The sequence below is a fragment of the Platichthys flesus genome, chromosome 9 (genome assembly GCF_949316205.1).
Source record: "Platichthys flesus chromosome 9, fPlaFle2.1, whole genome shotgun sequence".
Lineage (NCBI taxonomy): Eukaryota > Metazoa > Chordata > Actinopteri > Pleuronectiformes > Pleuronectidae > Platichthys > Platichthys flesus.
Genome location: NC_084953.1, coordinates 2,300,320 through 2,327,569, shown reverse-complemented (window position 1 = coordinate 2,327,569; position 27,250 = coordinate 2,300,320). Strand labels below are relative to the sequence as shown.

General features: G+C 43.1%; 1 protein-coding gene across 1 annotated transcript in view; it reads left to right on the top strand.

Moving 5' to 3' along the window:
- Positions 1 to 1,633: 1,633 nt before the first annotated feature.
- The window catches only part of gmds (GDP-mannose 4,6-dehydratase), a 131,646-nt gene continuing 106,029 nt past the window's right edge, over positions 1,634 to 27,250 (top strand). The window contains exons 1-4 of the mRNA XM_062395820.1: positions 1,634 to 1,848; positions 9,639 to 9,683; positions 11,007 to 11,094; positions 11,469 to 11,578. Coding sequence (XP_062251804.1) covers positions 1,750 to 1,848; positions 9,639 to 9,683; positions 11,007 to 11,094; positions 11,469 to 11,578 — 342 coding nt within the window. The 5' untranslated portion in view covers positions 1,634 to 1,749. The remainder of the gene's footprint in view (positions 1,849 to 9,638; positions 9,684 to 11,006; positions 11,095 to 11,468; positions 11,579 to 27,250) is intronic.

Sequence of the window (27,250 nt, the reverse complement as noted above, 5' to 3'; positions counted from 1 at the left end):
TGAATCGTCGAGCAACAACGTTGACGTCATTGTACTTACTGTGAGTTCCTGCAACCTATCTGTCCTCTGGTTTTCCTTCCAGGAAGCAGGGGGTGTGGCTACACAACACTATTGTTCCTTTGTCGAGGAAAGATTGTATTTCAGCTCAAATGCCTCCTGTCTTTTCATGAGGAAGCGGATATTGTGGGATAGATGTAAAGTGAGCACAAAATTCCTCTTCATATTGAGTTATGGGCTGATTTGAATCTATCGGAGTGCAGCAGGTGGGACGTCCAGGCTGGTCCCTTTAAGAGTGTGTCCTGGGTTGTGTAATAAATTATGCTAGTATATAATTGTGTCTCTTACACAACAGGTCTGTTCCTTGCATATTTGAATGTGTGGTTTCTGATAAGACAAAGGAAACGTCAGAGGGTGTGAAACTTGACGGGTACTCAGTGAAAGGGCCACGGGGGCAGGTTCAGAGGCACAGCTTGTTTCCTTAGGTGTTTTTCAGTTTAATAGAATTTGCAGTTAAACTCAAAAGACAGGTGCCACTATCTACCTGAAGCCTGAGTCACATTTTCTGTCCCAAAAAGACGTGTCAGCATTCTTTGCTATGTAGGTTCATTTCTTATGAATAGATTTGACTCGCTGGCATCTGATTGACAAGGGTGAGGTGCATCTCTATCCGGGATGAGAAGCAATTGTTTGCCTCATTACGTTGAGCTAGACAGCACACATTGACAATTCTTGCATTGTAACCTATGTTGATTTAGTTCAGTGTGAGCTTGATCAAACAATTTATTTTCCCAGCAGTCAGTTACACCTTTCCTTAAAGCTTTTGTTTGAGGAATAGAAAGAATTCTCTATCGGATCAGAGAGCAGTTTTGAAAAATCCAAAAACAATAAAACTCCTTTTTTAGAAATTCCCTGAACTCCAGATAGCATTCAAGAAACCAAATGTCAGAGACAGTTGCTGTGGACAATATCTGGAGTTTCTCCTGCCAGCTCCCCATATTGAAAATTGTGAAGAATTTTCAAATGAACCCATATTAGAATACATCAGGAATACATCCATATTGATTATTGTTATTTATGAGGATGTACAGAGCCCCTGAAGCCCCATCTTTCTTGCAAGTTAATATTTGCATGGTAAAGACATGACTGGCCAATGCTTTAAAGACAACGTTAAGTTTCATTTAAAGCTTTTAGGAGTTTGTTAATTTCTCAAGTATAATGATTTTCCTTCAGTAGCACGGTGTGTGCATCTGAGTGATTAAAACACAAACATCTTGGTGGTTGATCATGACAACTTAAATTAATGTTTTGGTATTTGGTGTTTTATTTAGACTGTATCTGCCCAAGGACTGCAGGTAGAAAATAGCTGAATTAAATCTGAACAAAATCTGGACTAAATCTTTTAAACAGATTTTGAGATTAATGCTTTTGTCCCTGTTTAATAACGAATAAAGGAAAAATAAAAGGGACTTCCGGGGTGTTAAAAGGATATGTTGCACTTCTTCTCCCATCCTGCTGGTGTCGCTGTGGTGCTCGCAGTCCTCTTCCTCTCGGACTCGCTCCCCTCTTTGTTGAGCCCTCCTCTGCTGCCGCTACCTGCTCTTCTCCGATTGGCCGCTGCCGCCGGCTCTTCCTGGTACGTCAGGTCTTCGTAACGTTCCACCGGGCTCTCGCCGTCAACACACGCTCGCTTCTCTCCGGTTGTGTCTCTCGTTTCTGTCCCAAAACCCGTCAACACTCCACCGGTAAGAGATGGCCCAGTGCTCCCAGTCCAACGCCGCTGGCTCCGCCGCGAACGCACAGCCGCAGGAGACGAGGAAGGTGGCGCTCATCACCGGTATCACCGGACAGGTAATGTCCCCTCCCGGCGTCGCTTCCTCCTTGAACCCGATAACGACTCGTCCGCACCGTCGGTCGTGATCGTGACCCTCGGGCCATTGAGCTGCCGTTTGATAAAAAACACCTTAAAGTGTCTGAACGGACAGCTTCCGGTCGAGAATCCGTTTGTTTACATCTGTTTCCACCTGTTCCAGATGTGAAGCACACCAGTTGTGTCCCTGTTCACCTAAGACTCTGATTCGACACGAGAAACTTTGATTCAGCTTGTGAGAGAAACCGGAGTCACACCAGGTTCTAGCTCCAACACCTCTGCAGCCAGGCTCTTTGTAAATCTGGAGCAGATTCATCTAGAGAAGCTGCAGATATTTTGGAAATGTGACTGATGTGGAAGCTTCATTCTATTTGCTATAACACGTGATAGACGGTTCTCTCCTCCTGTCCCAGACACATGGGACCCACTTGTACGTAGACTAAATACAATCAATGAACATAAAGGGTTTTACAAATCATCTCTCTGTTTATATCGGTTCTGGATCCTAATCTGATATCCCGTGGTCCTAATAAGGTGATTTCTGTTTCCATGGGTAGATTAAAGGACAAACTTTTAAAGAAAAGATGAAATTCGATAAATAAGGATAAATAAAAAACTTCAAATGAATATTGCTGTCGCCAGTGAATCCTCGTGTTTCTCCTGTTATGACGGTTTCATCTGATCTCACGGCGTCAAACACGTTTACGTGAAAGTAACACGTGTTATTTTTGTGTTTTGTGTTATTTGACTCGTTGTTTGAATGGAGAAAAGGAAGAGACAGCATGTTTTAGCTTTTAAATAAAAATAAGATAAAGGTTTCACAAATAGGTTTTGAATAGTGTTCAGGCTGTAAAAAACAATCTACAAATCAAAACAGAGAATCATTCGCTTAACATTTTATAATTATAATTCGGGGCTGTGTGGCCTAGGGGGTAGAGTGGTCGTAGAGTGGTTGTTCTCAAACAAGAAGGTTGGCGGTTCAATCCCCACTCTCACCCAGCTGCATGCCAAAGCGGCAAGATACTGAACCCCTTAAAAATGGCCCCTCATAGATGCTCAGTGTACTAATTGTAAGTGGCTTTGGACAAGGACGTCTGACAAATGACATTGAATTCCTGTCTATTGTCCTGTTGCAATTAAGGTGAGGTAATCCTGCCAATCCTGAAGAATTCCAAACTCGTCAGAAGTGTTAATTCAACAGCTTTACTCTTTAATTTGGAAACATGCAAATTTGTATGACGATAGCGTGACATGGAGCCGGTGTATCAAACAACATGTGCCTGTCCAAACAGAGAGGGCAAAGATCAGTTGGCTTGTTTGCTTGTTTTCTTTTTCACACCCACAAAGTTAACAGTTGGTTTTTATAGCTCATTTCCCTGAAGCCATTGTTTAATCAGGTGTCCTGTCGGCTTCTCAGACAGGTACAGGTATTTCACTCCAGTTCCTCCAGTTAGTCCTGAAATTACTGGTTCTTTTGAGCTCTTGGTGTCAGCAGAATCAAACTAGGAATAAAACAGTGACGTTATCATATTTTGGCAAACGCAGCTCAGTTATCTTTCACTACCTTCACCGTGGAGGTTGTGTTTCATGTCAGTTTGACTCAACTAGTTTCCTTTTAAACTTTGTAAATGATGGGACAAGAGTGAAGTCATTGGATTTCGACCTGGACCCAGGAATCTCAGATGCTCCAGACAGAGACACACCAGGGGCAAGACGCGAGGACACAATGTGATTTTAGGAATTCAAACTTGAGACTTAACCGTCCAATAGGATGCGAACACATACATGTAGCATAGAGAGGGACATCTTCAGACTGGGGGGAGACAGTTGCTCTGTGAGCATTTGTATGTTGTTCCACCTTCTGGTCTCCTTGATACATCAAGTCTCCTTTAAACTTTTCTGCATGAAACATCAGCTGCTGCCTGAGTTCTCCTTTTTACCAGCTTCCACAAATCTAGAACCAGAACAATATTTTGTTATCAACTTCTTCTGCAGACAATTTTGTTTTTTGCCATTAATGGGAAAACGTTATTCCAAAACTTTTTTTTTTACAGTTTATATAAATGATGTATGTTCAGATTTTTGTTACCTTTTATTTGTTGGTCGTTTTAAAGCAAATCTTAACTCATCGTTATATATATAGATAAAAGGAATTGTGGTAAAGCACCTGTGTCTGGTAGCATTGTCACCATGACATAGTTAACATTGTGAGAATGTGCTATTTTGGTGAAACCTTTACGTCAAGGTTGAATATGACGCTACCCAGAATTGTAGACTGGGATAAGAGAGAAGTGTGAATCAGGCAAAACCGGTTTTACTTGTGTAGTGACTGATGATTGAATGCCTGCTTACATGAAACCCGGTGAAAGAGCACCTCTTGTTATATTCATGCCTTTGTTTGCTGTAGTTTCTTTGCCTGGAGATTAGGTAGTCAACGTCAACACTATTTTTTTACACATTTGAACCATTTCCATTCTCCCGCTGAGTTTTCAAAACTGTGGATAAAGTCCAGAAGCGGAGGAAAGTACCTGATAGGATTTCAACAAGTTTTGTAACTGGCAAAGCTTTTAAAAGACATTTAAAACCATCATGCTATCCTGGGTCATTTAGCCTTTTTGTCCCTAAGGAGACAAATGGTTGACATGCCCATTACATCTCGATATCACAGACACAGAACACCTGTCCATACCACAGGTTCCTTTAGCCTAACCACCCTCAGACACCTGTAGTATCACTGTCCTCCTGGTGTCAGTGATGTTTGTTCTCTGCTCCACAGGAAGAGATTCATCTCTTGAAAGTCTTGATAGGGCGTTGTGCAGCTGCAGTGATTAGTCATGTAATCAATAACTCAATGATATTGCTGTGGCACAATCTGAGATTTAGAAACCAGTTTGAAGATGAAGTAACTAATAAAACTGAGAAATGTTGAAGTATCGAAGGAAATCTATACATTTAATGGTTTTAATTTTTATAATAATAGGAAACATTTGCTTGTTCCAGCTTCTCAAACGTGAGAATTTGATTCTGCTAGTGATATTGAACTGGAAAGCTTCGGTTGTTTTAGTCTGTTGGCTCATCAGTTAATTATGAGAATAATAGGCTGATTAATCAATAATTCAAATAAGTGTTAGTTGCAGCCCTGCAAGATTGTTAGGTCTTAAGTGGCAGCCACATGACCTGTGTGTGTGTCTGTGTGTGTAGATTGTGGTAGCATATGCACTTGCAGAAAAGCATTGTCATCATTTGCATCAGAGCCAATAAGCAGCAGGGATTCTGTCAGAATGCGTCTTGATTTGAGGTGAAGTCGTGGTCTGCCCGCTCCAGGCCTCGGCCCCGTGTGGAGACACAACTATCAGAGGGCTTGGAAACTCGTTTTCAGCTTCTCACATTCTTCTGTGGAGCAGGACCTTTCCGAAGCTCATTCTCCCCCTCGCCCTCTTTAAGAAGAAGAATAACAATGTTAATTCATTTTTATTCTGTCGGTCATGGTGTTGGTGTTGAATACTGAGAGCCCATGTAGCCGGCAGCGCAGGCATCTGGATAGACGATCACAGGAGTCACTCGCCGGGGCCAGCAGGGTCACAGTGATGCCGTAAATCGCTCGGCTAACTACTGTTCATAAATTTCAGGGCAGCATGCTGCTCCGTCTGAATATCTCTGACTGCTGTCTCAGTGTGAAGTATTGGGGTGAGAGGGTCAGAGTTATGGGAGACCACCTGAGTGCCAAGCCAGAGCTGCGGAGCCGGGCAGGGGCTCTGGCCGATGCCGCTGTTTTACGAGCCGGGGTTACGGAGAGGACAGGTTCAACCTCAGGGTTTGACAGGCAAGCTTTACTTTGGCTTTGAGGTTCACACTTCTTTCTTCATCTCCTCTGGTTGGGAAAACAACGCAGTGCTGCGATATCACCCCTGGAGCTTCTTGATGTTCATCCTACGAGCCCCTTTCCTTCAGCCTTTGTTGGCACGTGATGCACTCCCCTCAGTGAAACACCGACTCCACAGTTAGCAGCCCAGGACAGAGTCTGAACCAGAGCCAGCAATAATAATCATAAAGCTAAGAATGCGTGTGCACATCTCCTCCGTCGCTCATAATGGCTGCTAATGGCTCCTTCAAGATGATTCGTCCTCTAAATTGTGTCTGGTAACTTGTAGGAAAACAGGAAGAGTTGAAAAGTTCAGCGTCAGTTGACACTGAAAATGATTTAAGTTACAGGTGAACTGCACATGCTCAGAAATGGTGGTGGAGTTTACCTCATCATTACCTCCCCCTCTCCGTAACATGTGTCCACAAAACTTGGTGAAAAAATGAAGTATGAGATGATAAATAACGATAAATGAAGCTGGAGCCGTGATATCGAGGTCCTGCAGATACAAGCTGATGACCCATCGTGAGTCAGTCTCAGCTGTCAATCACTTACGTCGGTGTCAAATCAACTGAAATGAGAGAAACCTCCTTTCAGAACGTGTACTTCGTTTTCCCATCTGCTAACATGGAGGAGGAGGGGTTTTTGATCTTTACTGCTGCCAGCCACCAGGGGGCGACTGATAATTTGGCTGCACACTGACTGCAGAGCACCAAGTGTTTACATGAATAAAGACATCATGCCTACAGGCTTCACTCTTTACATTATGCTCTGAGTGGGTCACTGGTGTTTTCCACCAGGTCTTTTCCATAAGGGGATCTAACCCTGATTAGGGGTCAGAGGTCACAGAGCTGACCTATAGTCTGTCAAGGCCCCTAGTAATTTGTTAGTTCATGGTTCCACCAGCAGGGGGTACCAAACTCATAGTGCTGGAGTTAGTCCATATACAACACACGCACACACACACACACACACACACACACACACACACACACACACACACACACACACTCCCTTCTTCTCTTGGCTGTAGAGATGACATGTAGCTGTGATCAGTTGATTGGTCGGTGTAAGATTTTGATTTTGCAGCAATTTTCCTTTTTTGTTTTCTTATCTAAAAAATAATCTGATGTTAATTTGTTATTTATTTTGCCATTTTAATCTTGATCATTTAGTTTAGTTATTGGGGTTATTGGGTATTGTCTTTTGTTTGTCAATAAAGATATAGACAAAAGTGTGTCATCCCAGTCGTGCATCAGTTACGAAGCTCAAATCGTCCATTTGATAAAAGTGATGTGAATGTTGATTGGATCTAACGATGACAGAAATCTAACATCAACATCATTTGAGTCCTTTTTGTATTTAAGTGGATGTAGATTAGAAGACATGTAGGAGAAAGCAGATTATTTAAACAAATTCCATGGACACAGCTGCACTTGTTCAATTCAGTCCTTCATCCATGTGAATAAATGATATGCCTTTATTTAGGCAGAATTTTGAAACACACACAAACCCACAAATACGCACACTAAGGCACTTGCTCTCTCATTCAGTTCTTTCTACTAAAGTCTGTTTATTATGAGTCTGGACAAACTAGTGACTTGCTGGCGGAGGTATAAAACCATGAGGGGATAATTGTGTTAATTAAGTCACTGGGTTTAATGCATTTCAATTAACGGCATTACTTCATGATGATGCTTTGACTTTTTACAGTCTTGCCGCCCCTCAGACTATCGAGGCTTCTACAAACACGCCTCAACATCAAGAAGAGGGATTTGGTTAATGCTTTATAACACCAGAATGCAAATATGAGAGCAATATTGCCCAATACTTCAATTAAATTTCACTGTCCTGTCACTGGACCGGCCCTTTGGCTCATATTCAGTGGAGCTGCAGTAGAGGGATCATATTGTGTCAAAGGCCAAAATGAGTCTTTGGGGAGTTTGTGGTATGGCATTGACCTGGCAGGTGAACATGTAGTTTTTGTGTGTGTGTGTGTGTGTGTTCCTGTGCATGTGTGTGTGTGTGTGCGTGCACCCCCGAACCGCTTGCTCCCACCAAGCGCCCAACTCCCCATAACAGGAAGCGGCGAGGTGAGGCCAGGGTTTATGGGCTAATACGGCCTCAAAGGAGCTTCTTGTTTTGAAACAGAGCTGCAGCTCTTCAGGCTTGTTTTCCATATTGGTCTGGCATGGAACGCTTTGACCCTGGCACAGGGGCAGGAAAACATGACACCGGCTGGAGCTTTGAACGCCGTGAGGACAGGCGAGGGTCTGCCAGTGCCATCCCACCACCCCTCAACCCTAACCCCTCCCCCCTCACCCCTACCTGGGTTAGGCAGAAAACAGGTTGGGCACCAGCGCCAACCTGCACACGCTGAAAACGATCTTGGACATTAGTAGTACTATAAAACATAAATTTGTAAAGCTAATAAACATTTATTATTTGTGCGACTTTGGAGGGAAGCAGTAGCTGTTGAGCATTTCCAGCTCATCCAAATTAATTTTGAAGGGCCATTGCTGGCTCACAGCCCTCGAGTGGCACTGAAATACAGGCAGCCATGAAAAAATAGATTAAGTTTCTGCTACACACCAGCCCATCAATACAACTTTTTTTTTATTCAAGTTTTTCCTATTTGATTTTATTTGTGTTTTCTTTCTATTTTGATAGAAATAATAAATTGCATGGCTGAAGTATAAAATATCAAGCCTCTATTTCATTTCTTTCTCATTCGAGTTTGATACCAACATCTAGGGAGCATTGCCAATTTATAATATTTTTATATATCGGAAATCATTTGCTGCCTAATATTAGCATTGACCTTTACAAATATCAGCCAGTCTCTACTCACAATCAACAATACTGAGGGGCAAAGTGACTTCTTCATTATGTTGTGTAATGCTTTGGCCAGTCTGTACGCTCTGTGAAGTCAAAGCCCTCCAGCCTCCACCCCTCCTCTGTCTTCTGTCCCCACTGTTGAGGAAGCGTAGGGCCTGGCATGCAGGCAGTGTTAGTGTGCGTGTAAATGTGTGTGCGTGTAAGCGTGTAAATGTGTGTGTTCGTACACGCAAGGGGGGGGGATTGAGCGATGAATGCCATGACTGGTTCGGAATTTTCCAGAGTGTTCCAGAATGTGCGGTCGGAAAGTCTGAGCAGGGAAAAAAGACGAGGAGTAACATGGGTGAAGGGAACAAGACCTTATTGACAGGGCTCGGTCTCTCACACACACACACACACACACACACACACACACACACACTTACACACACACACTTACTGCCACTACGTCTGGCTAAAGCTCCTGATTCATGTGAATGTTACACTTAATGATCCCAGGCCTCGGAATTAAATATGCAGACTTATTTTCTAACACCATTTTTTTTTTGTTTCTTTGCTTATTAACCACTCATGTCCATTTATGTGTTGTGGAATTAAATATACACAGTTCACTTTTCTACAAACAACTGTGAGGAGCCAGATTTGGATGATTTTAGATTTGACCTTGATCTAATGAGACGCTGGTAAAAGATTTGTATTAAACATAAAGCGAGGATGCTTTGAACGATATTAACATGAACAGTTTTGATGAATACAAAGAGCAGGAAGCGCCTAAATAAAATTAATAACTAGAATTTCAAACGTTATTTGAAAAGGTACATATATATTTTTTAGTACTGTAACATTTTGACCTGAAGATAGTCTATTATTGCAGAGTTAAAATATAGCAATTAGGGTTTTTGCAGCTGGAACTCATTTCATATCGTATAGTAATTATTTGTTGATGTTTTAACATAGTAAATCAGTCTTACTGTCCCCCATACATTTGTTGTTTGTTGCACAACACAATAAATCATCAGTTTAGGTTATTTAATCTTGAAAAATAAGTTGTATTGTCTTCTCTCTTTCCAGGATGGCTCCTACCTCGCTGAGTTCCTGATCGAAAAAGGCTACATGGTGAGAAACAACCCCCCCCGACTGCAACAACGCAGAGAACCGCTTCCTTTGGAGGCGTAGACACACACATACACACGCACACAAATGAATCCAGACTCTCATGGATGCCCACACACACACACACACACACAGACAGACACGCACAGAGCAGCCATTCCCTCGATAAGCAGCATCCAAGTCAACGGCAGTGTGTGGGAGCTCCGGAGGGATCGTGACCGCTGCAGTCGGCTTCAGATGTGGACTGACTCACGTCTCACACTGATAAGACCCTTTGTGTTGCCTGTTAACTTCTCACCTTTTGCTCAGAGGTCAGATCATTTACAGGGAAATAGCTGTTATCATAACGTGAGGTCAAAAACAGCCCGTCAATGGACGTCTGAGGTCTAACGAGTTGTTTCTGATCAACTGAAGCTTCATGTGGTGGTTCCACTAGAGCTCATTGTGTGTTCCTCACAGTAGCTGCTTGACTTGCACACAGACACACACACCTTCATCGCAGCCCGCAGATTCTCAGACAGCAGGCAGGAAGTGGACTGGATCCAGGTTGGGAATGCTGATGTGGAGGAGGTGTTGGGAGGGGGGGGGGGGGGCATTAAAGAGCAGCGCACATGCAGGCAGTAAGTGCACAGTGAATAAAGGAAGTGAGTTCAGGGCACAGCGTCCTCCCTCTAATGGACTCCCCTTGGATCAGGTCGTGTTATCTTCCCCGAGCAGAGCTTCCTCACACATTCCCCCCCCCCCCCCCCCCCCCCTCGGAACACACAGTCCAGATCACACATCACAGGCAGCATGAACCACACAGCGAGCTGGACCACTGACACACAACACCGTCGTGTCAACTTCTGCAGAATAAAGTACGAGTCCAGAGATCTACAGGATAAGAAAACCTTTGTTATTAAATGAGGTTTGCCACTTAAAGCAGCTTTCAGACCTACAAGCTGTATTTAACATTTAACAAGCAGCGCTGACTTGCTACTTGTCAGATAAGTGGCCGGTAGTTTGCATTTTTCTTCTCAACTTGTTGAAATGTCATTCTTGAACAAACTATTCAAGATATGTCGTCCTGATTTGCATTTTCTTTTTCAAAATGCCAGATGTTAAAATGTCACTTTGACATGTCACAGCATCTCCAGAGTTTTTTATATGTCACCCAGATTTGCAAAGCCATTCCATCTATTTGACAACTGGAAATTCTCTATGTCTAAAGTTAAATTTTGGTCTAGTTCTAAAACTATTTGTAGATACCTCACATATAATGGAGTTGGTACGTGTTTTCCTGAATAACTCTCCCGTGTCTTTGTCCTCTGTCTCCTTCTCTCTCAGGTTCACGGTATTTTGCGTCGATCCAGCTCCTTCAACACTGGTCGCATTCAGCATCTTTACAAGGACCCCTGCACACACACTTCAGACAGTAAGTTCCAGGACGTTTAGTCCACGTCCCATCTGATAATACGCAGGAGGTGTGGTGCAGCCACCAGGGGGCAGTCCAAATGATTTGGCTTGGAACGTCCTCTTTGTATAAACGTCTATATTTGACAGATTTCTAATGGCCATTATCTGGTGAGAGATCTCCAATCGGTAGAAACACATCTCAGGAACTATACTCTCAGTAGAACTTGCAGTATTTCACATTAAGTTCTCAGATATGTCAGATTCTGATAAACAAAAAACTTGACTTTAATATCATATATTCATAACAAGGTAAAAGCTGAGTCATGGTTGACCAGGCGAATCACTGCGTTTGCATGTGACCTCATCCCTGTGTGTTTGTCCCCCTCCTGTCAGAGATGGCGCTGCATTACGGCGACCTGACCGACAGCACGTGTCTGGTGAAGATCATCAACGAGGTGAAGCCGACAGAGATCTACAACCTGGGCGCTCAGAGCCACGTCAAGGTAGAGTGACCCCACATGCTTCTGTTCTCCTTCACCGCTGTGTTCCTTCAAATCATGACCACTGCCATCTTTTCTGATGGACATGGTCACATTTCTTCCCGCTCCCTGGCACCACTGGTTATGGGAGACGAGGGGGAATACCAGTGAATGTGCATTCCAACAACCTGCTGGGATCCCAGTGAATTTGAAACCAGACCACAGGAGAATGAATAAACCTCCAGAGTGAAAGTAGTTTCCCTTTTTATGACATGAAGAACTTTCCCCTCTGATGCACAGCTTTCTGATGAAATCTGATGTAATGAGTAGGAAGTCAAAGTTGATCCTGGCAGAGGTTTATGACCTGGTAATTCATCACAGTCAATGATTTATTTTTAATTTGAATGTCGGTCTCAGTCAGAGGTGCTTGATTGTCGTGTGGCGATTTTGAGCTGTTGTCTCTTTTTTGACAGTTTCTCTTGTGGGACATTCAAGGGTATTTAAAAGGTTGAGGCATTTAAAAGCAGATGATTTCCACGTTAAAGCAACACTTTGTAATTTACAGGGCAACAGCAATGAAAGACTCCTTATAGTGAAAACACTAGATTAGGTTCTTTATTGTCCTACAAGGGGGAATTTGTTCTGCAGCCTGAGTTTGCAAAGAAACAAAAACACAGAGACAACATCAACAACAGCTTCCACAATAAAAGCACAGGGAAATGTAAAAAAAAATCCTACCACCTACAAATATGCAGAACAGATGCCAACTTTCAAGAATATGCAATTGCGCAAAAAACGCCAGATTTTTTAATGACAAGCTAACTGCTTATTCGGAACCCGATACCCTCCCCCCAGGGATCAATAGAAATATTTCTGCTTGTGATTCTGAGATGTGTGTGAAACTCAGTGGCTGCCACCTCAGCAAGTACCATCTGCTGTGATTTATCACCAGAGGCTGGACATGGTCGGTGCGGACTTTTGCTGCAAACGGTTAAACGGTTAAAAAAGAGAAGTTCAGTTCTGGGAAGTGAGCGGCTCGGAGGATGCTGGAGCTGATGGGACAGGAAGTCATGTTTTCATGGATGGGTCGGTCTGTGGCACAATGTCCTTTTTGTCTCGGAGCTCCGCGGTGATCCCAGGAGATCCCGCGGCGCCGCCACCCCCCCACCTCCTCCCACTCCTCCCACCCCTCCGAACTGGGATCTGACACAGAGTCTCCAGGCAGCGCTGATCCTCCTTCTCCATGGTGGTTTGAGACGGATACAGAGCCAAGAGCTTAGACAGATCATGGATAATAAGGCCATTTGTAATGTGAACATGACTCGCTGCCTTTCAATAGCAGCAGTTTCTTAACAAATCAAATCCATTTTGGGAGGAGATTGGAATAATTTTTACATTTGGTTCATCTCATTTTTTATTCTGATCTTAAAAGACCTGAGTAAAGAGGGACAGCTTTAGCTACACAGCTAGTGTCGGTTAATGCTGAGATAATGAACTGGTTTAAAGATCACTAAAGCAAATGCATAATAAAAGCAACTCCTGTTATTATTTGTTCATTTCATTCAGAGAGTTTTCTTGTTAAAACTGTTTTCACTGTTCTTATAGCCTGATAGATGAACTATACTTTAATATAATTCAAAAAACAGTTTATAATCCTTTTTATAGTTAAATTATTCAATATTTGAAACATTACTTCGAAGTAAAAACAAACTACAGCTGAGGATTAATGTAATAAACACCAGAGTGAACTTTTGACCTTATTAAGGTGCTGGATGAGAGTTGTGGGCATCACCACAGTTTTTACATTTCATCTTGAGAGGAACATGTGTGATGACAGTTCAGCCAATGAATGTCAAGGCATTTCCTGCTAAACTACAAATATGGGTCACAGTCTGTCCAGTAGTTGTTGAGAGATTTGAAAAAAAAACTGTGGACCAGCCCACAACCCTGAGAGCGATGCAGATATCATGAGCGTACGGTGGGAATCATAATCAACAAAGGAAGAAAGACAAACAGAAGAGGAAGAGGAAGAGAGGAGGAGAACGAGTGACCACATCCTCTGTGGTCAGGGGCCGTGACTCCGCTCCCACCTCCCACACAGGGATCATCCACAGGCCACACACACTCCGAGTGTCAGAAGATCCCAGTACCTGTGCACAAGGCGCTGCTGTGTTTATTTGTCGCCACACCAGTAAAGCAGGCTCTGGGAGCTGCTCACCACATGCTGCCCGCTCCCAACAGCTGAGCCTGCTGGATTACTGGCAGCAGCGGTGTGGAGCAATTTCCAGTTTGTCCCGCCACAGAGGAAAAGATCACTCACACACACACACACATAATGCCCCCCCCCCCCCCCCGCCCCCTGATGTGTCTCATCTCGTCTGAGTCCGGCTTGTTCATCACACTCACTCACCCATGGAGCTTGAGTTGTCGTACTGGTTTGAATTGGGGTCTGTGTGTGTGGGTGCTGGTTTCCGCTGCACAGAGTCATCACCTCAGAACAGACCGAAGGTTATTTCTAATGCTGCAGAGGCGGAGGAGGACGGGGAATAGTGGATGGACACTAGACAACCAGCTGCAGTATCAAAAGAGCAGCACACAAAACAGAGGGGGGCTTTATTAATTGGATTGTTAATTAAGATTTTCAACAACTTACTCAACGGTGTTTCTGAGGGACGGTGGTGGTCTGGAGCCACTGAACATGGATTCTGCTCTTTAACGTTGGGAGTTGTTGCTGTTGGAAAGTTTACTCTGTGGAAGACACTTGAACAGTGGATTTACAAATTCATGTTCCAGCATCACTCTGACCAGTCTTTTGAATAATAATGATTAAATACATATAGCTAAACATTCAGTTTATGGAGCTTGTCGGCAGTTAAATACTGTTACTGTGAAAAGTAACGGCGAGTACAAATCTAAAGTGCACTGATCATCACAGGATAATAGTACTAATACCTTTAATATCTAATTTAGTTGGCGTCTCAAACAGATCATTTATTTTGATCAGATATTTTTGATGTGCAGTTAACAACAGGCGTCCTCTATTGCTTTGGATCCACCATTAATGTCCTACACACCGCTCTCCCTCTCTCCCCTCGGGTCTCTCCCCCATCCTGGTCTGTGCAGAAGCTCCCACGCCAGAGACACACACACACACACACACACACACACAGGACTTAACACGGCTGTTTCCCCACAGAGCCCCCCCGCTGTATGTTCAACGTGTTGATGTGTTCATGGGTCGAAAAGCATCTATTGTGCAGCCGGCCAGCCGTTTGCTTTTCCTAAACAGGCGGTGAAACCACTGCTTACTACAGTTTGTGGCCGTGGTTGTGTAATCATTGTAACTCGTTAGTGGTGTGATGCAGTCGTCTGGGCTCCCTGTGTGTCATCATGCAGTTTGTCACGTGTGCGACGCATGCTGCAGTTTGCTTGGATCCACTTGCTTCATTATCCTGTGTCTAAACTTCATTAACACCAACAAAACTTTCCCCTTACTTCATGCAAAGTGTTGGAGAAACTCGGTTTTCAAGACTCGTTTGAGTGATGAGCGCCCTCGTCTCCGTAACAGCCCATTGGCCGGGTGTGTGCTCACTGTCTCTGATTGGTGTTTATATTACCGCCGTCCAATCAGCCGCCGGTGGCACGCTTGCAGCGGAGTGTGTATCTCACTGGGATAAAGACTCGCCTGCAGCCAAGTTATCACATTCTTCGCTGAAGTGTGTTTTCTGTCTCTGAGGACTCATTAGCTTTGGGTGTGTGATTGTGGGTGTGTGTGTGTGTGTGTGTGGTGCCGCCATGTTTCCCCATTGTTTTAAATTTGACTTTCAGAATCTCAATCCTGGTGCTTTTGGCCCTAGAGGCGATGCAGAACAATCTCTGGCTCCTCATCAGCTCGTGCGTCCCGCCCATTGAGCCGAGAGGAGACGGCTCTGCGTTGGTGGCCTGGTAGCCGGCGGTCGGAGCCGCTCGCCGTCCAGGCCAATCCCTGCTTTTTGAAAGGTCAGGCCGGCGTTCAGAGCGGGCCTGCCTTGTACGCAACTTGCCGAGAGTGAACTTTAGCCCAAGAATAGACTTTCTCGTGCCAAGGAAAACAAGTCTGCACTTTCCTTGTTCGGAGTCAGGGAATGTTCTGTGGTTCTTTCGCTTTGTGGGTCAGATTAGTTGCTCCGCTCATGAAGCGGTTCTTTTTCTGTTTTCCAGCAAAGGTTGTAATACATGGAAAAACATGCAGTTTGGGCCGCGGAGGGAGGGGAAGAGAGGGGGAGGGGGGGGTCTGAGGTTTGTAAAGTAAATACGCTGATCCAATAACTACTATAACAAAGCTAAATATGATTGCATCTAAATCTGTATCTCAGATCAATGCCCAGATATTCCACATCATCTGTCTTGTTCCTCTGACGTTCAGGAGCCGACGTGCTTGTGACTGAGCTCATGTAGTTTCACCTGTGATTTGTAGATGGCAGCAGTGAGCCACTGTGGAGGACGGTCTCCCTCAGGTGGAAACAGCAGCGGGTCTCAGGCCGTGCAATTCAATGTGTTTATATGGATTTATATAAAGGGTCAAACTTTATCAGAAGTTATTATGCGTTTCTGAAAATAACTTTTTTTTATTTGTCTTTTTAGAAATACGTTCCAAAAAGTGACTGCTTCGTATTTATAAGAAAATTAAAGCAAGTTAGTCACAAACTTATGTCTTAATCAGTTAATTTGTAGAATAATGACTGACAGCAGGTCATTGGTTAATATTCAGAAGCTTCAGCTTCTCAAATTTGTTAATCTTGTAAATTCGAAATCTAAATGATCCAAATATGCGGATTTGTAATTTATATTTCACTGTAAATTATATATCAATATATGTATTATACAATTACTTTGACAACACAAGCAATTTAATTAAAACAGTCGCTTGGGAGAAGGAAAACTTTGACTTTTTTAACTTTATCAGTTGACTAAACTACAATTTTTTTTTTTTTATAATTCATTGTTTTTATGATTCCATTCATAGAAAAAATCATTGATTGATTAAATAGTCCGAATTATTAGATAAACAGCAGATTAAATAATTAGAGTTTATTTAAAGGTCTGTTAAATTCTCCATCTCCAACTCAAGTTGTTGTGAAGCTCTCTCAGCCCAGGAGGTCGCCCTCTGCAGGTCGCTGGGTGCCACTGCAGAGCTGCTTCAGGTGATAGATGAGAGCACGACATGGCTCAGGCCTCGTTTCATTCAGCTGCTGTCACTTTGGGGAAGAAAGAGAATTAGATGGAGGAAATACCAGGAAGACAAGATGGGAAAGTTTCACAGAGAAGAGATGGAATCTGTCAAATGTTTCCTCTGAGGAAACAATTTTAAGAAAGTTTGATTTCAGCTGCATCAGTGTTTTCCTCCTCGTCATCTGCATCATCCCTCCATCTCCTCATCTTCCTTCTCCCCCTCTCTTCTCCCCCCCTCGCTCTGACTCATTTATTCCATTTTTAGTTCAGGGTTGAGTGATTGACAGTCGCCTGTAGCGTGATTGTCGATACCACACTTGTCACAATAATCGCACAAAGCCTCTATTAGTTCGGTGCAGTCGGTAAGAGGGGAAACCTGAGGTGAGGAGACGGTTACCAGGGATCACACCAAATATTTATCAAACTCATCAATCTCCCCGTTGCTACGTTGTCTGTGGAGACATTCAGAAATAATAACCAACTTCATCGCTTCACCCTGGATCTAATGATTTATCTGTGATCAGAGGTGAATAGATTCTTTATCAGCTAATATCAACGAGTCTGTCTCTGCAGCATGAGACGGTTCTTTGTCCTGATAATTAGACCAAACCTACAATTAAAGTCTTAGTGACTCTTGTATTCATCGTACGATCAAAGCTATAAATATTTCTGTATCTATATTTATATTTATATAAATACTGATGTAGATCCTAAAAGTAGATTTCATTTTCCTGAATGGGAAACCTATATGGGCACAGAACCAGACACAGACTATACAACAGCCCCTACGGTCGACATTCAGTTTGATTAAATAAACTGGGTAAAATAAAATAAAAAACCTCAGCTTCACTTATAAACCCTGAAGGTCTATTCATCAACTTAAAAATTTTTATTTTCACGATCAAGTGTCACAGAAACAAATCACAGTTTACAACTAATCCGATAGATTTTTTTAAAACTGATTTTTCGTGCAAAAATAATAACCGATCGATATTTCTCCAGCCTCTTAAAAAAGGTGATTTCTTGCTTTGCAGCCATAATCTCCAAAATACATTGTGTTTACTGCAGATTAAGATTCTCCAAAATTGTCAATGCTATCATCACTGTAAAGAAAGCTGCCATGTCCAGGCCGTGAGCTGCAGAATGAATCATGCATGAAAATTAAAGTGACCTGAAACTAATGTACTGCCATGAATTCCATAAGTTGTTTAATCACTTTAAGAAGTTAATTTAACTATGATTTTAAAAACAGGTCACAATGGAATATGTAATTAATTTGAGTATTGTAAGCTCTAAATTACTGGTTTATCTGAAAGTGAGATTATTTCTAATTAACATTATAATTATTATTATTATATATTTTAAATCTATCATTAGTATTTAAAAGGTTCCAGTTTAGTTTTGTCCCATGTTTGTGTTCCTGTTTGGCTCCTAGTGTTGACGTCTGTCAGGAATTCTTTCTGCTACACCCTGTTCTCAGGTGTGTAACAGCACAAAAATGAAGTTCATAAATACAAAACAATTGAATAGTTTTGCAATGAAACTTGTTGGAACATATTTGAAACCGTATTATGCGTAAAGTTGAACCCTTTTAAAAGATGAAACTCCACTTTTTACCAAAAATCCATAAAGATATTTCCCACGACTCCGGGCTGCCTCCAGTCTGTGATATAAATGACGAGTTAATAGTTAATAAAGTTGTTTTATAGATATAGATATTCTCTGCTGAACCTTTTCATAGTCGTTCTCTGCACGGTTTGGTTTTGTTGTTGTCATTGTGGCTTCAGGAATCTTCTCATGCCTCAAGCTGCAGCCGTAACATCCAGGCAACTGCACCCAGACGTATCATATCTACAGTTTATGTTGCGTAGGAGCTCAACTCAATGCACAGGCGGCAGATGCACTTTGCAGACGGACTTTTATTTTGACTCTGCGTCTGTTAGCATTTCCTCGACTCTTCCAGGGAAAGGAGGAGTTGTCGAATCACACACCTGCAACAAAAAAATACCTGCGTGAATCCAAAGACGCCGCTCAATCAAAGAGAGTTTGCACAAAGCACTCCGTGACACCCAGCCCTGTTGACACAGATTTGGCAGAATTGGTGTTTGTCTTGAGTCTGCATACATTGTGGTGTTGACTCAGACATTATATCGTGTGTACAAAGGGATTTTTTTTTGCGAGTCGACTCACTGAATATACGTACCCACGAGCAGGAGGGCTTAGTGAAGCTGCGTGAGGAGATCTGTGGATTTCTTTCATCAGCGCAGCCTCTTAATCACAGCGACTCCACGAACACCAGGTCTGACTGGGGCAGGAGAAGATGCAGCCTGGCTCCGTCCTCACGTGGGACACAAGCTCATTACTACACAATAAACATATCGCTAATCCATGAACACAAGCCCCGACTGCTGCTGCCCACCCTCTGCTGTGCACACACACACACACACACACACAGACGCTTCCCGGGCTAATGGCATGTTTGTGTAACTCTGCAGTTTGTGTGGTATGTCTTCGCTGCCGGCTCTATCGTCGAATCTTGTTCGTCGTAGAATCTTTTGTTTCTCTGTCTGTTTCACAAATAAAAAGCTCCATGTTCAACTCAAGGAATGAAAGGCCGGGCCCTGAGAAGGAGGCGTCATTACCGTTTCACAATCTGTTGATTCCCGCGTTAAGACGTTATTATTTCGGTTCAGCCCGTGCGTGGGCGTACGCCATGTTCCTCCGCTCATACAAACGTGTGACTGTTGGGTAATTTGAGGATCTTGATCTATTTACAAGAGCCTGCTGTAATGAGCTATGATCTCACCTGTTTGGACAACTTCATGAAATGATGATCGGGGGGGAAACAAAAGCAAGAAGAGGTTTGAGTGACGCGTACGGACAAGACGAGAAGTGGAAGAGTTATGACCACAGATACTCATCTGGGATCTGATTAGAGAGTGTAATCGTGTCAGTTCCTCTTTGACTTTGCGGAGGAGTTATTGTGCACAAAGTGGAGATTTTATTTATTTTTCTCTTTTATATGTGCAGCTGCTTTGTGTGTGGAGGCTGTTACCTGCTGCCTATGCTTTAAATCAGGCTGTCATAGCTGCACGGAGGGTTGGGCCATTCTCACCATGTCTCCTGTCAGCCGAACAAACATGCCTTTTATTCTCAGAAAAAGAGAGCAGCATGTTCAGGTGCAATAAAAAGTCAGCATCATACGAGATGTTCTTTTCTTTTCTTTTCTTTATCACCTTGTTTTGCCTCCAACATCTGATACTTAGAGGAGGCTCGTGGAGGTTCTTTGTGGCAGTTTTTATGTATAGATTAAAACTTAAAACTATCATAAAAGACGTCACCTCAAGTGAACGTTCATCCGAGGTGTGGTTCACCAGGATGATCACTTCTACTCAGCCATGAAGACACGGGAAAAATGTTGATGATCAATTCCCACGATTCAGCGACAGTGGTCCATTGAAGGCAGTGTTTCACTGTAGACTATAAATAAAGATGGACGACGCTTGTCCACTTCCTGCCACTCTCCAGAAATGAAGCCAAAATATGATTTCTGCCATTTTATGAAGATGGGATAATTGAGAGCCAGAGTCTGTGTGATCGGGGGGGGATGACATTTGCAGCTGAGACTGACTCGTGATTGGTCGAACATGGATATATCCACAAGCTCCAAGTAAATTCATCGAGAGTTATTCTGCTTCATTTCTGGATAGAAAGTTGGAGAAGTGGAAACGTGTCATCCATCTTCATAAACAGTCTATCCACCAGAAGAACTGTTCTCTGTGGACTTGGCCGTGTGCACCATGACAATGTCATGTTGAACCCCCCCCCCCCAACTGTTGCCACAAAGTTGGAAAACTTCTATTGTCTAAAATATCTTTGCAAACCGTTGCATTAAGATTTTCCTTCCTCAGAACTGACTGTGGCCAAACCATGAAACACGACTCCAGACCGAAAAGTATTTGCAGCCAAGCATGTCCACATACTTCTGGCCTTATTGTGCTTATACGTTTCAGAAATTAGGTTTTTAGGTTTGTGCGCGTTCTGATTCTTTGGACCCTCTGTCCAGATGTTGGCAGCTGCCAGATGTGCGAGTGGTAAATAGAAAAACATGATCATTAATCAAATGATCGTCACTTTTTCATTGTCTCGTTTTTGCTTCTTACTTTTGTCCACCTCAGCCCCGGAGGGAAATTCATATGTCCTTGAAATTTGAGAGCTCCATACAAGTGTGTGTCAGTTGTTCTTTAGTTGAAATGCAAATCTGAATGTTGTTTTCAGACATTTTCTAAGAATCGTACACAGGTTATTATTCACAAGGTGCCTCTGGGTGTGTCAGTCGCTCTGTTTTTCAGAGAGTTCTCACAAAGACGGATGAGAATTTAGTTTTTTATGACCACCTTCCTCTCTGCTCCTCGCCCTCAGGCCCCTGCAAGGTGGCAATTAATGTCACGATTATTCCTCCTTGTTATCGATATTAGTGCGGGGGATCAGCGGGAGTGATGGGAAACATCTCTGCTGGTTGCAAAGTTTGATAAATGGCCCTCGCGCTGCCACTTGTGAGCATTGTCTCTTGACGGTGAGAAGAATGGATTTCAGTTTTCCACCATCAATCATCTTCGCTGGCGTCTGGGGGGGGCACACGGGGTGAGGCTGATAGACACATGAGGTAGATGAGAACCGAAGTTTCAATCTGTTGACTTAGAGCTCGTAAGCTCTCGGCCCCTCTGAGCTCATCCTGCAGACAGATTTCCATATTTGTTTTTGTTTGAATCCGACCTGGTTTTTATTTTCATTATCACAAGAATCAGAGAGAAACTGATCTGAGGTTATCAGCTGAATCCTTATTTGTCTAATGATTTTATCTCTTATTTATTCCAAGAGGATTTTTGAGGTCAGGACTGATTGATTGACTGATGGTGCATGAATATGACAATAATTGGCGATTGGTCTTTTAATAAGGATCTTCTAATTTTTGAATATTTTGTAATTGTCCAGGGACTAGTATGGAGCATAACAGTTTATACCTCAAAACCTTGTTTAACTGAAAACTGTTATTATATCATGATTGTTATGTCTTATTTAAATCCTTATTTTCAGAGATTTCCAGATTACAAATTGTTTACAAAAGCAACTAAATGTAAAAATTAAGTCATAAGAATTCAAATAGAATAGCAATAAAAAAAGTTAAAGGAAACTCAAAGAAAATGATGTATTTCGTGAGACTGAAGTATTTGATTTGAGAAGCAGTATCTATCTCACTTGAGTTGTACTTTTTCTGACCAGTGAAAAGTGATGAGTCTTCGTATCTCAGATTTAAACCAACAAATTTCAGACGTTGCTATTTGATAAATTACTCGAGCTGTTAACAAGTTGTCAATTAATAACATTCCAGTTGACCGGTCATTCACTAATTGTTTTATCTCTGGAGTGAGTACCTGTTTCGACAGCGGACACGTGATGCTGAGTCAGGGATGAGCAGAAGATCATCTTATTTTCTTAAGGATGAAACCCTGTCAGCCTCTTCTCAGGCGTGAAATCGCTCTGGAGAGGGCTCTCTCAGTGGAGGGGCTTCCTAGACATGCTTTAACTGCTCCTAGTGACCCTATGAGTGATGCTTGTGTGTGACTGTGTGTGTGTGCAGACCTGTGTGTTCCTGTTTGATTAGACGTGTGTGCGTGGTGGTATGGATGATGAAGATGAGGAAGATGATGAGGACAGAGGGTGAGGTGATTGGGTGATGAGAAGTGCCTCCTCATGGAGAACAGAACACGATTAGTCAGAAGATAGTCTCTGCTCTCCTCCGTCTGTGTGCAGTGTGGGCAAACTCCAAAGAAAACACTCCACTGTTTTCTTTACTTTCCTCTGCTCTCTCTCTCACACACACAGACACACAGACACACACACACACACACACAGACACACAAAACGATTACCAAGAGTCAAGCAAGAAATGACACTGTGAAGGGTGGGCGTTTGTGTTTTTTTTTCTTGTTCTCGAGAGTGTGCACAACCTTGTGTGTCTGCGCCAGGCCTCGGGTCTCTCTCCTCCTCCCTCGGCTGTAGGTGAACTCTTCATATTCGGGGTGTCGGGGGGGAAGCCGTCGCCGAGCGTCAGAGGTCGAGGGTCGTCTGACGTTCCCAAACGGATCCCCCGAGCATTCCTTCCCCCAATTATCAACATAATGACGGGAAAATAACCCATAGACACACAAACACTGGCCGGGCAGTATTCACACTTTCCCCTGACCGGCCAGTCAATCTGACAGTGACGAGCATTACGCACGCACACACACACGCACACAGACACACACCTGGGATGTTGATCTTCCCATGCTAAATCTTTCCTACATCCCAGTGCCACTGGTCTGGTAATATCTGCTCTGGCGCGGCTCAGCGGGCTCGGTAATCGAAGCTCGGAGTGTTTACACATGTGTGGCCGGTGCAGGCCACCACCACAGCTAAACGTTTACAATAACAGTCTCCGAGCGATGCCTGTTGTAATAAAAGTCAAGCGTCTCGCCCGGTGCACTGAAACAAATCTGTCCTGCTGATCTTATTACAGGCAAATTAAACCGTCGTGCCTCGGGCTGCGCGGCTGTAAACTGTGGAGCTTGAATAGAAACACACTCTCAGCAGACCGGTCCCTGTGCACAGGTGTGATGGGTCTTTGTGTTCGACACGGGCTCGACACTGCGGGGGGGAAATGTACTGTGACGTTAAGTTGTTTCAGTCGTGTCACTTCCTGTGAGTTTTTATTTTAGTAAGGAGTTATCTGATGAAAGAATAAATGAAGCCAAATACATATTTGAACCAGAATTGACACCTGATGCCTGGATGTTTCTGAAAAAGGATGCATATAGTGAGGAGACATATTTTGGCTGGAGTAGTGTTTCATCACCCGGCTGATTTATAATTTAATTTAATTTGTATATTTAAAACTAGAACGGCAGTAGAGTTCATAGTGTTGCCGAGGCCCAACAGTTTCCCTATGAAGTCACATTTGATTATCAAGCTCCTGACTCACACACTCACTAAATATCAGTTCTCTAAATATGAGAGATTCCTTTTTTTTTACCAATATCAGAGAATTATTGTCTGTAAAATGGGAAATGTGGCAAAATCACCAATTTAACTTTTAGATGAATGAAGCTTAACAACATTTTTTTATTAATATTAGAGAACTTTCAAACACTTAAATTCTTTACTAATTACTGGTGATCAGAATAAAAATAAGTATTCTGACCATATCAATCTGAATCATGTTTAAATGAAAAATAAAAACAAAAAACTAATTTAAATTTTCCCTCCTGCTTCTCGTCCTGTCTGTTCAATAAAAGTAAAAAGGGAAACAACAAGATACGAACATGCAGAGAAGTTTAACTCATAAACTTCTGAATAAAAAATTTCTCATGTACAGTGTGAGAGTCCACAGCTGGAGACGCCTGAAGAGTTTTGGAGTTTGTTGCAGTTCTTTTGTTTCCCTGGATTTTGTCTTAACACGCATCGTTTCGGTGTGAGCGAGAGACAGATGTTTCTCTCTCTTTCTCTCTCTCTCTCTCTCTTTCTCTCTCTCTCTCTCTCTCTCTCTCTCCCTCTCTCTCTCTCTGCTCCCAGTGACATGTCTTCATTCTGTGCGTCTGCAGGACGCTGCTTAGGTTTAAGAGATACGAGGCATTACCAGGGTGTCAGTCAGCGCTGCACTGCCCCAGGGAGGCACCCAACAACACACACACACACACAGACACACACACACTCAGATTTACTCACAGACTTACTCATAGGCATAGCTTACTTTATTGTTTCAGGCCTGTTTTATGGTTGCACTTGGTTTTCTTCGCAGTCATTGACTTTGACATGTGGTCAAAGTAAGAAAACATGACCCATCACAACTACATGTGAAGTCAAAGGCTACTGTTCCTCATTTCTGCAGATTTATGGATCATGCTCTGGATGTTGTTATTGTTAAGTGTCCTCTGCGTTGGAGTGAAGTGGTACTCAATATACTTATTCACCTTGAAATTCATGTTTAAGTAATTATGTTGATTTTAAACATGATGAAAATAAAAGGGTTTGAGGTCATATCAGCAAGATCAGTATCATAACAACATCAGCAGATTCCTTACACAACAGCAATGACTTAGTGAAATTATGGGGAGTTTGTTTTTGGTAGTGTAATCCAGGGTTTCTGGGAAGGGTTTTATTTCATGTGCAAAAAGTCTCACAATAATGTAATTGTGAGATAATAAAAATAATATTCAGTCATTTTTCGACATTTGTTTAATTCTGGACTTTACCTTAAATCTGATTTTTAAATGTTGTTGGACGAAGCCAAGAGGCCTTTTTATTCAAGATATAAACTCAACTTCAGTCTGGGAAACCAGCGCGGACATGTCTGAACTTCTTATCAGATCCACTGATCTAATTGCTCCTCCATACATACAGTATCCTGCATTGTTCCACTGAGCACAGGCCACAAACTTGATTTAATTTTACGTTCTCCTGTCAACTTGCCTGTGGGAAGTGTTCCTTTTATAAAGTGCAATCGTTTCACGTGCCAAGACATTTAAAGAATCGTGCGCGTTGTGGTACCTCGGAGGGGTAACCCCATGGGAAAGCACGAGCGAGAGGAGTTGATGTCTTCAGTGAAGGAACATGTCGACTGTTTGAACACGACCGGAATGCTGCGAATGAGCGTACGCACTCCAACCTTTGCCGGAGATTTTCCACATGCGGCAACAGAAATTGCTGTAACAACCATCAACCTCAATGGGCCGGTGATTATAGCAGAGAGGAGCAGCTGCCAGGGCTGACTTGGCACAGCACCAGGAGTGTCATTGTGGTATGTTGTTGTTTGCTTACAAGTGTAACCGCACTGGGAGATTGTCACAGACACAATAGCGGCTCTCATTTTTCCATGTGTGCCTCTGTTGACACTTGCTGTCGGATTGAGATGAACCGTGATGACGGGTTGATGGGCAGGTCTCTGCAGAATTCCTCAAGTGGCAGTTTGAGTTGGAGTGTTCTGTCTCTCCCTCGCTTGCTTTGCACAACACATCTCAAGGAGGAGTGGTTTAATATGTTTGCTTACTAATAGCAAACTCTTTGCTTGTTTTTCCGGACTCTCTGTCCTAACTCTTCATTGAGTTCCGATTCCTACCAAGACATTTAAGTCTCATTTTTGTATGCCTGTCCAGTGCGAGACATTCCACTGCCCCTTGGTCAGTTTCCAAGCCTGAATAACAGGACCCCTTTGAAAATTAATGAAAACACACCAGTTTTTGTCTGTGCCCAGTTTCCCCCGTCTATCTCGTACAGACAGGAAGTGAAGACCGGACTCTGAATATGTGAATATGCAGATGAAGTGTAAGGTATCACTGCAGAGGAAGAGATTTCATATGCAAGGCTTTGAATGGGTCTCTGTGAGCCAGCGCCGGTATCCGCTCCCACGCGGTAAACGGGTAAGTCGACCCGGGGCTGGACGGGCTGTGGTCAGCCTCGCCGGGAAGGCGGAGGTCTGGGAGGAGAGAGTTTTGTTGCTCTGGCTGCTGTAAAGCAGAGGTGAGGACAGACAACCCAGTGAAAAGATCAACAAGGGGCTGACACCAGATATGAGTGTGGACTCGTAGTCGCATGAACCGGTAGTCATGCACTCTGTGACGTGTCCCAAATCTGCTTCGGACCACTCGATCGGATCACGCTCAACTTTGAATGTTGCTGGAAACTATGACCGACCTGTAGCTGGAGCTTAATTGCATTGAGAAGCACGACACTGGAGCGATGCCACACAACCAACACCCCTTTGTATAGGGAAGCATGTTAAATATATTTTTAATGATTTGTTGTGGTTCATTTATGTTGTGCGAATCCAAGCAACTGTTGTGTGTCAGTGTCACATTTGAATGTGTAATAGCAGGGTTTCCCCGAGGTAAACTGATTAGTGGAACCTGTTGGTGCTGCCAACCCACGACATGTTGTTGAGAATAATTACCACCAACCACCAACTCGCACTGTGGTCCATCAATCAATGTCACGTACTGAGCTGGATCAGACAGTTCCCCGAACCCTGAGCTCATCTCCTCATTAATGAAACCTACACGTGCCTTGGGACAGTGTTCTCAGCTACATGCAGGTGTTCCTGTCTCTGGGTTGCACCATGTGCTTCACACAACATGCCAACCAGTGTGAAGGGGCACATTAGATTTTATTGTGACACAACAATTAAATTACATGGAATGCAAGTCAATAGTTAGTCAAGCTCTTGCTGCAGTGATGGCTGTTTGGGGAATTACTCTTTTAGCTGAACAAATTTAGCCACTGGGATGTTTGCCCTGTCCAACTTTGGCCTGTAGTTATTTTAGATGTGTATGATTGTGTGTGTGTATGTTGGAAGTTCTGTACAACAGTAGGGACACAGTTTCACAGCCCTGGTAGAAAGATGAACACTTTGTTCACCTTCCTCTGTTTAAAGCCACTGTCTGTGGGATT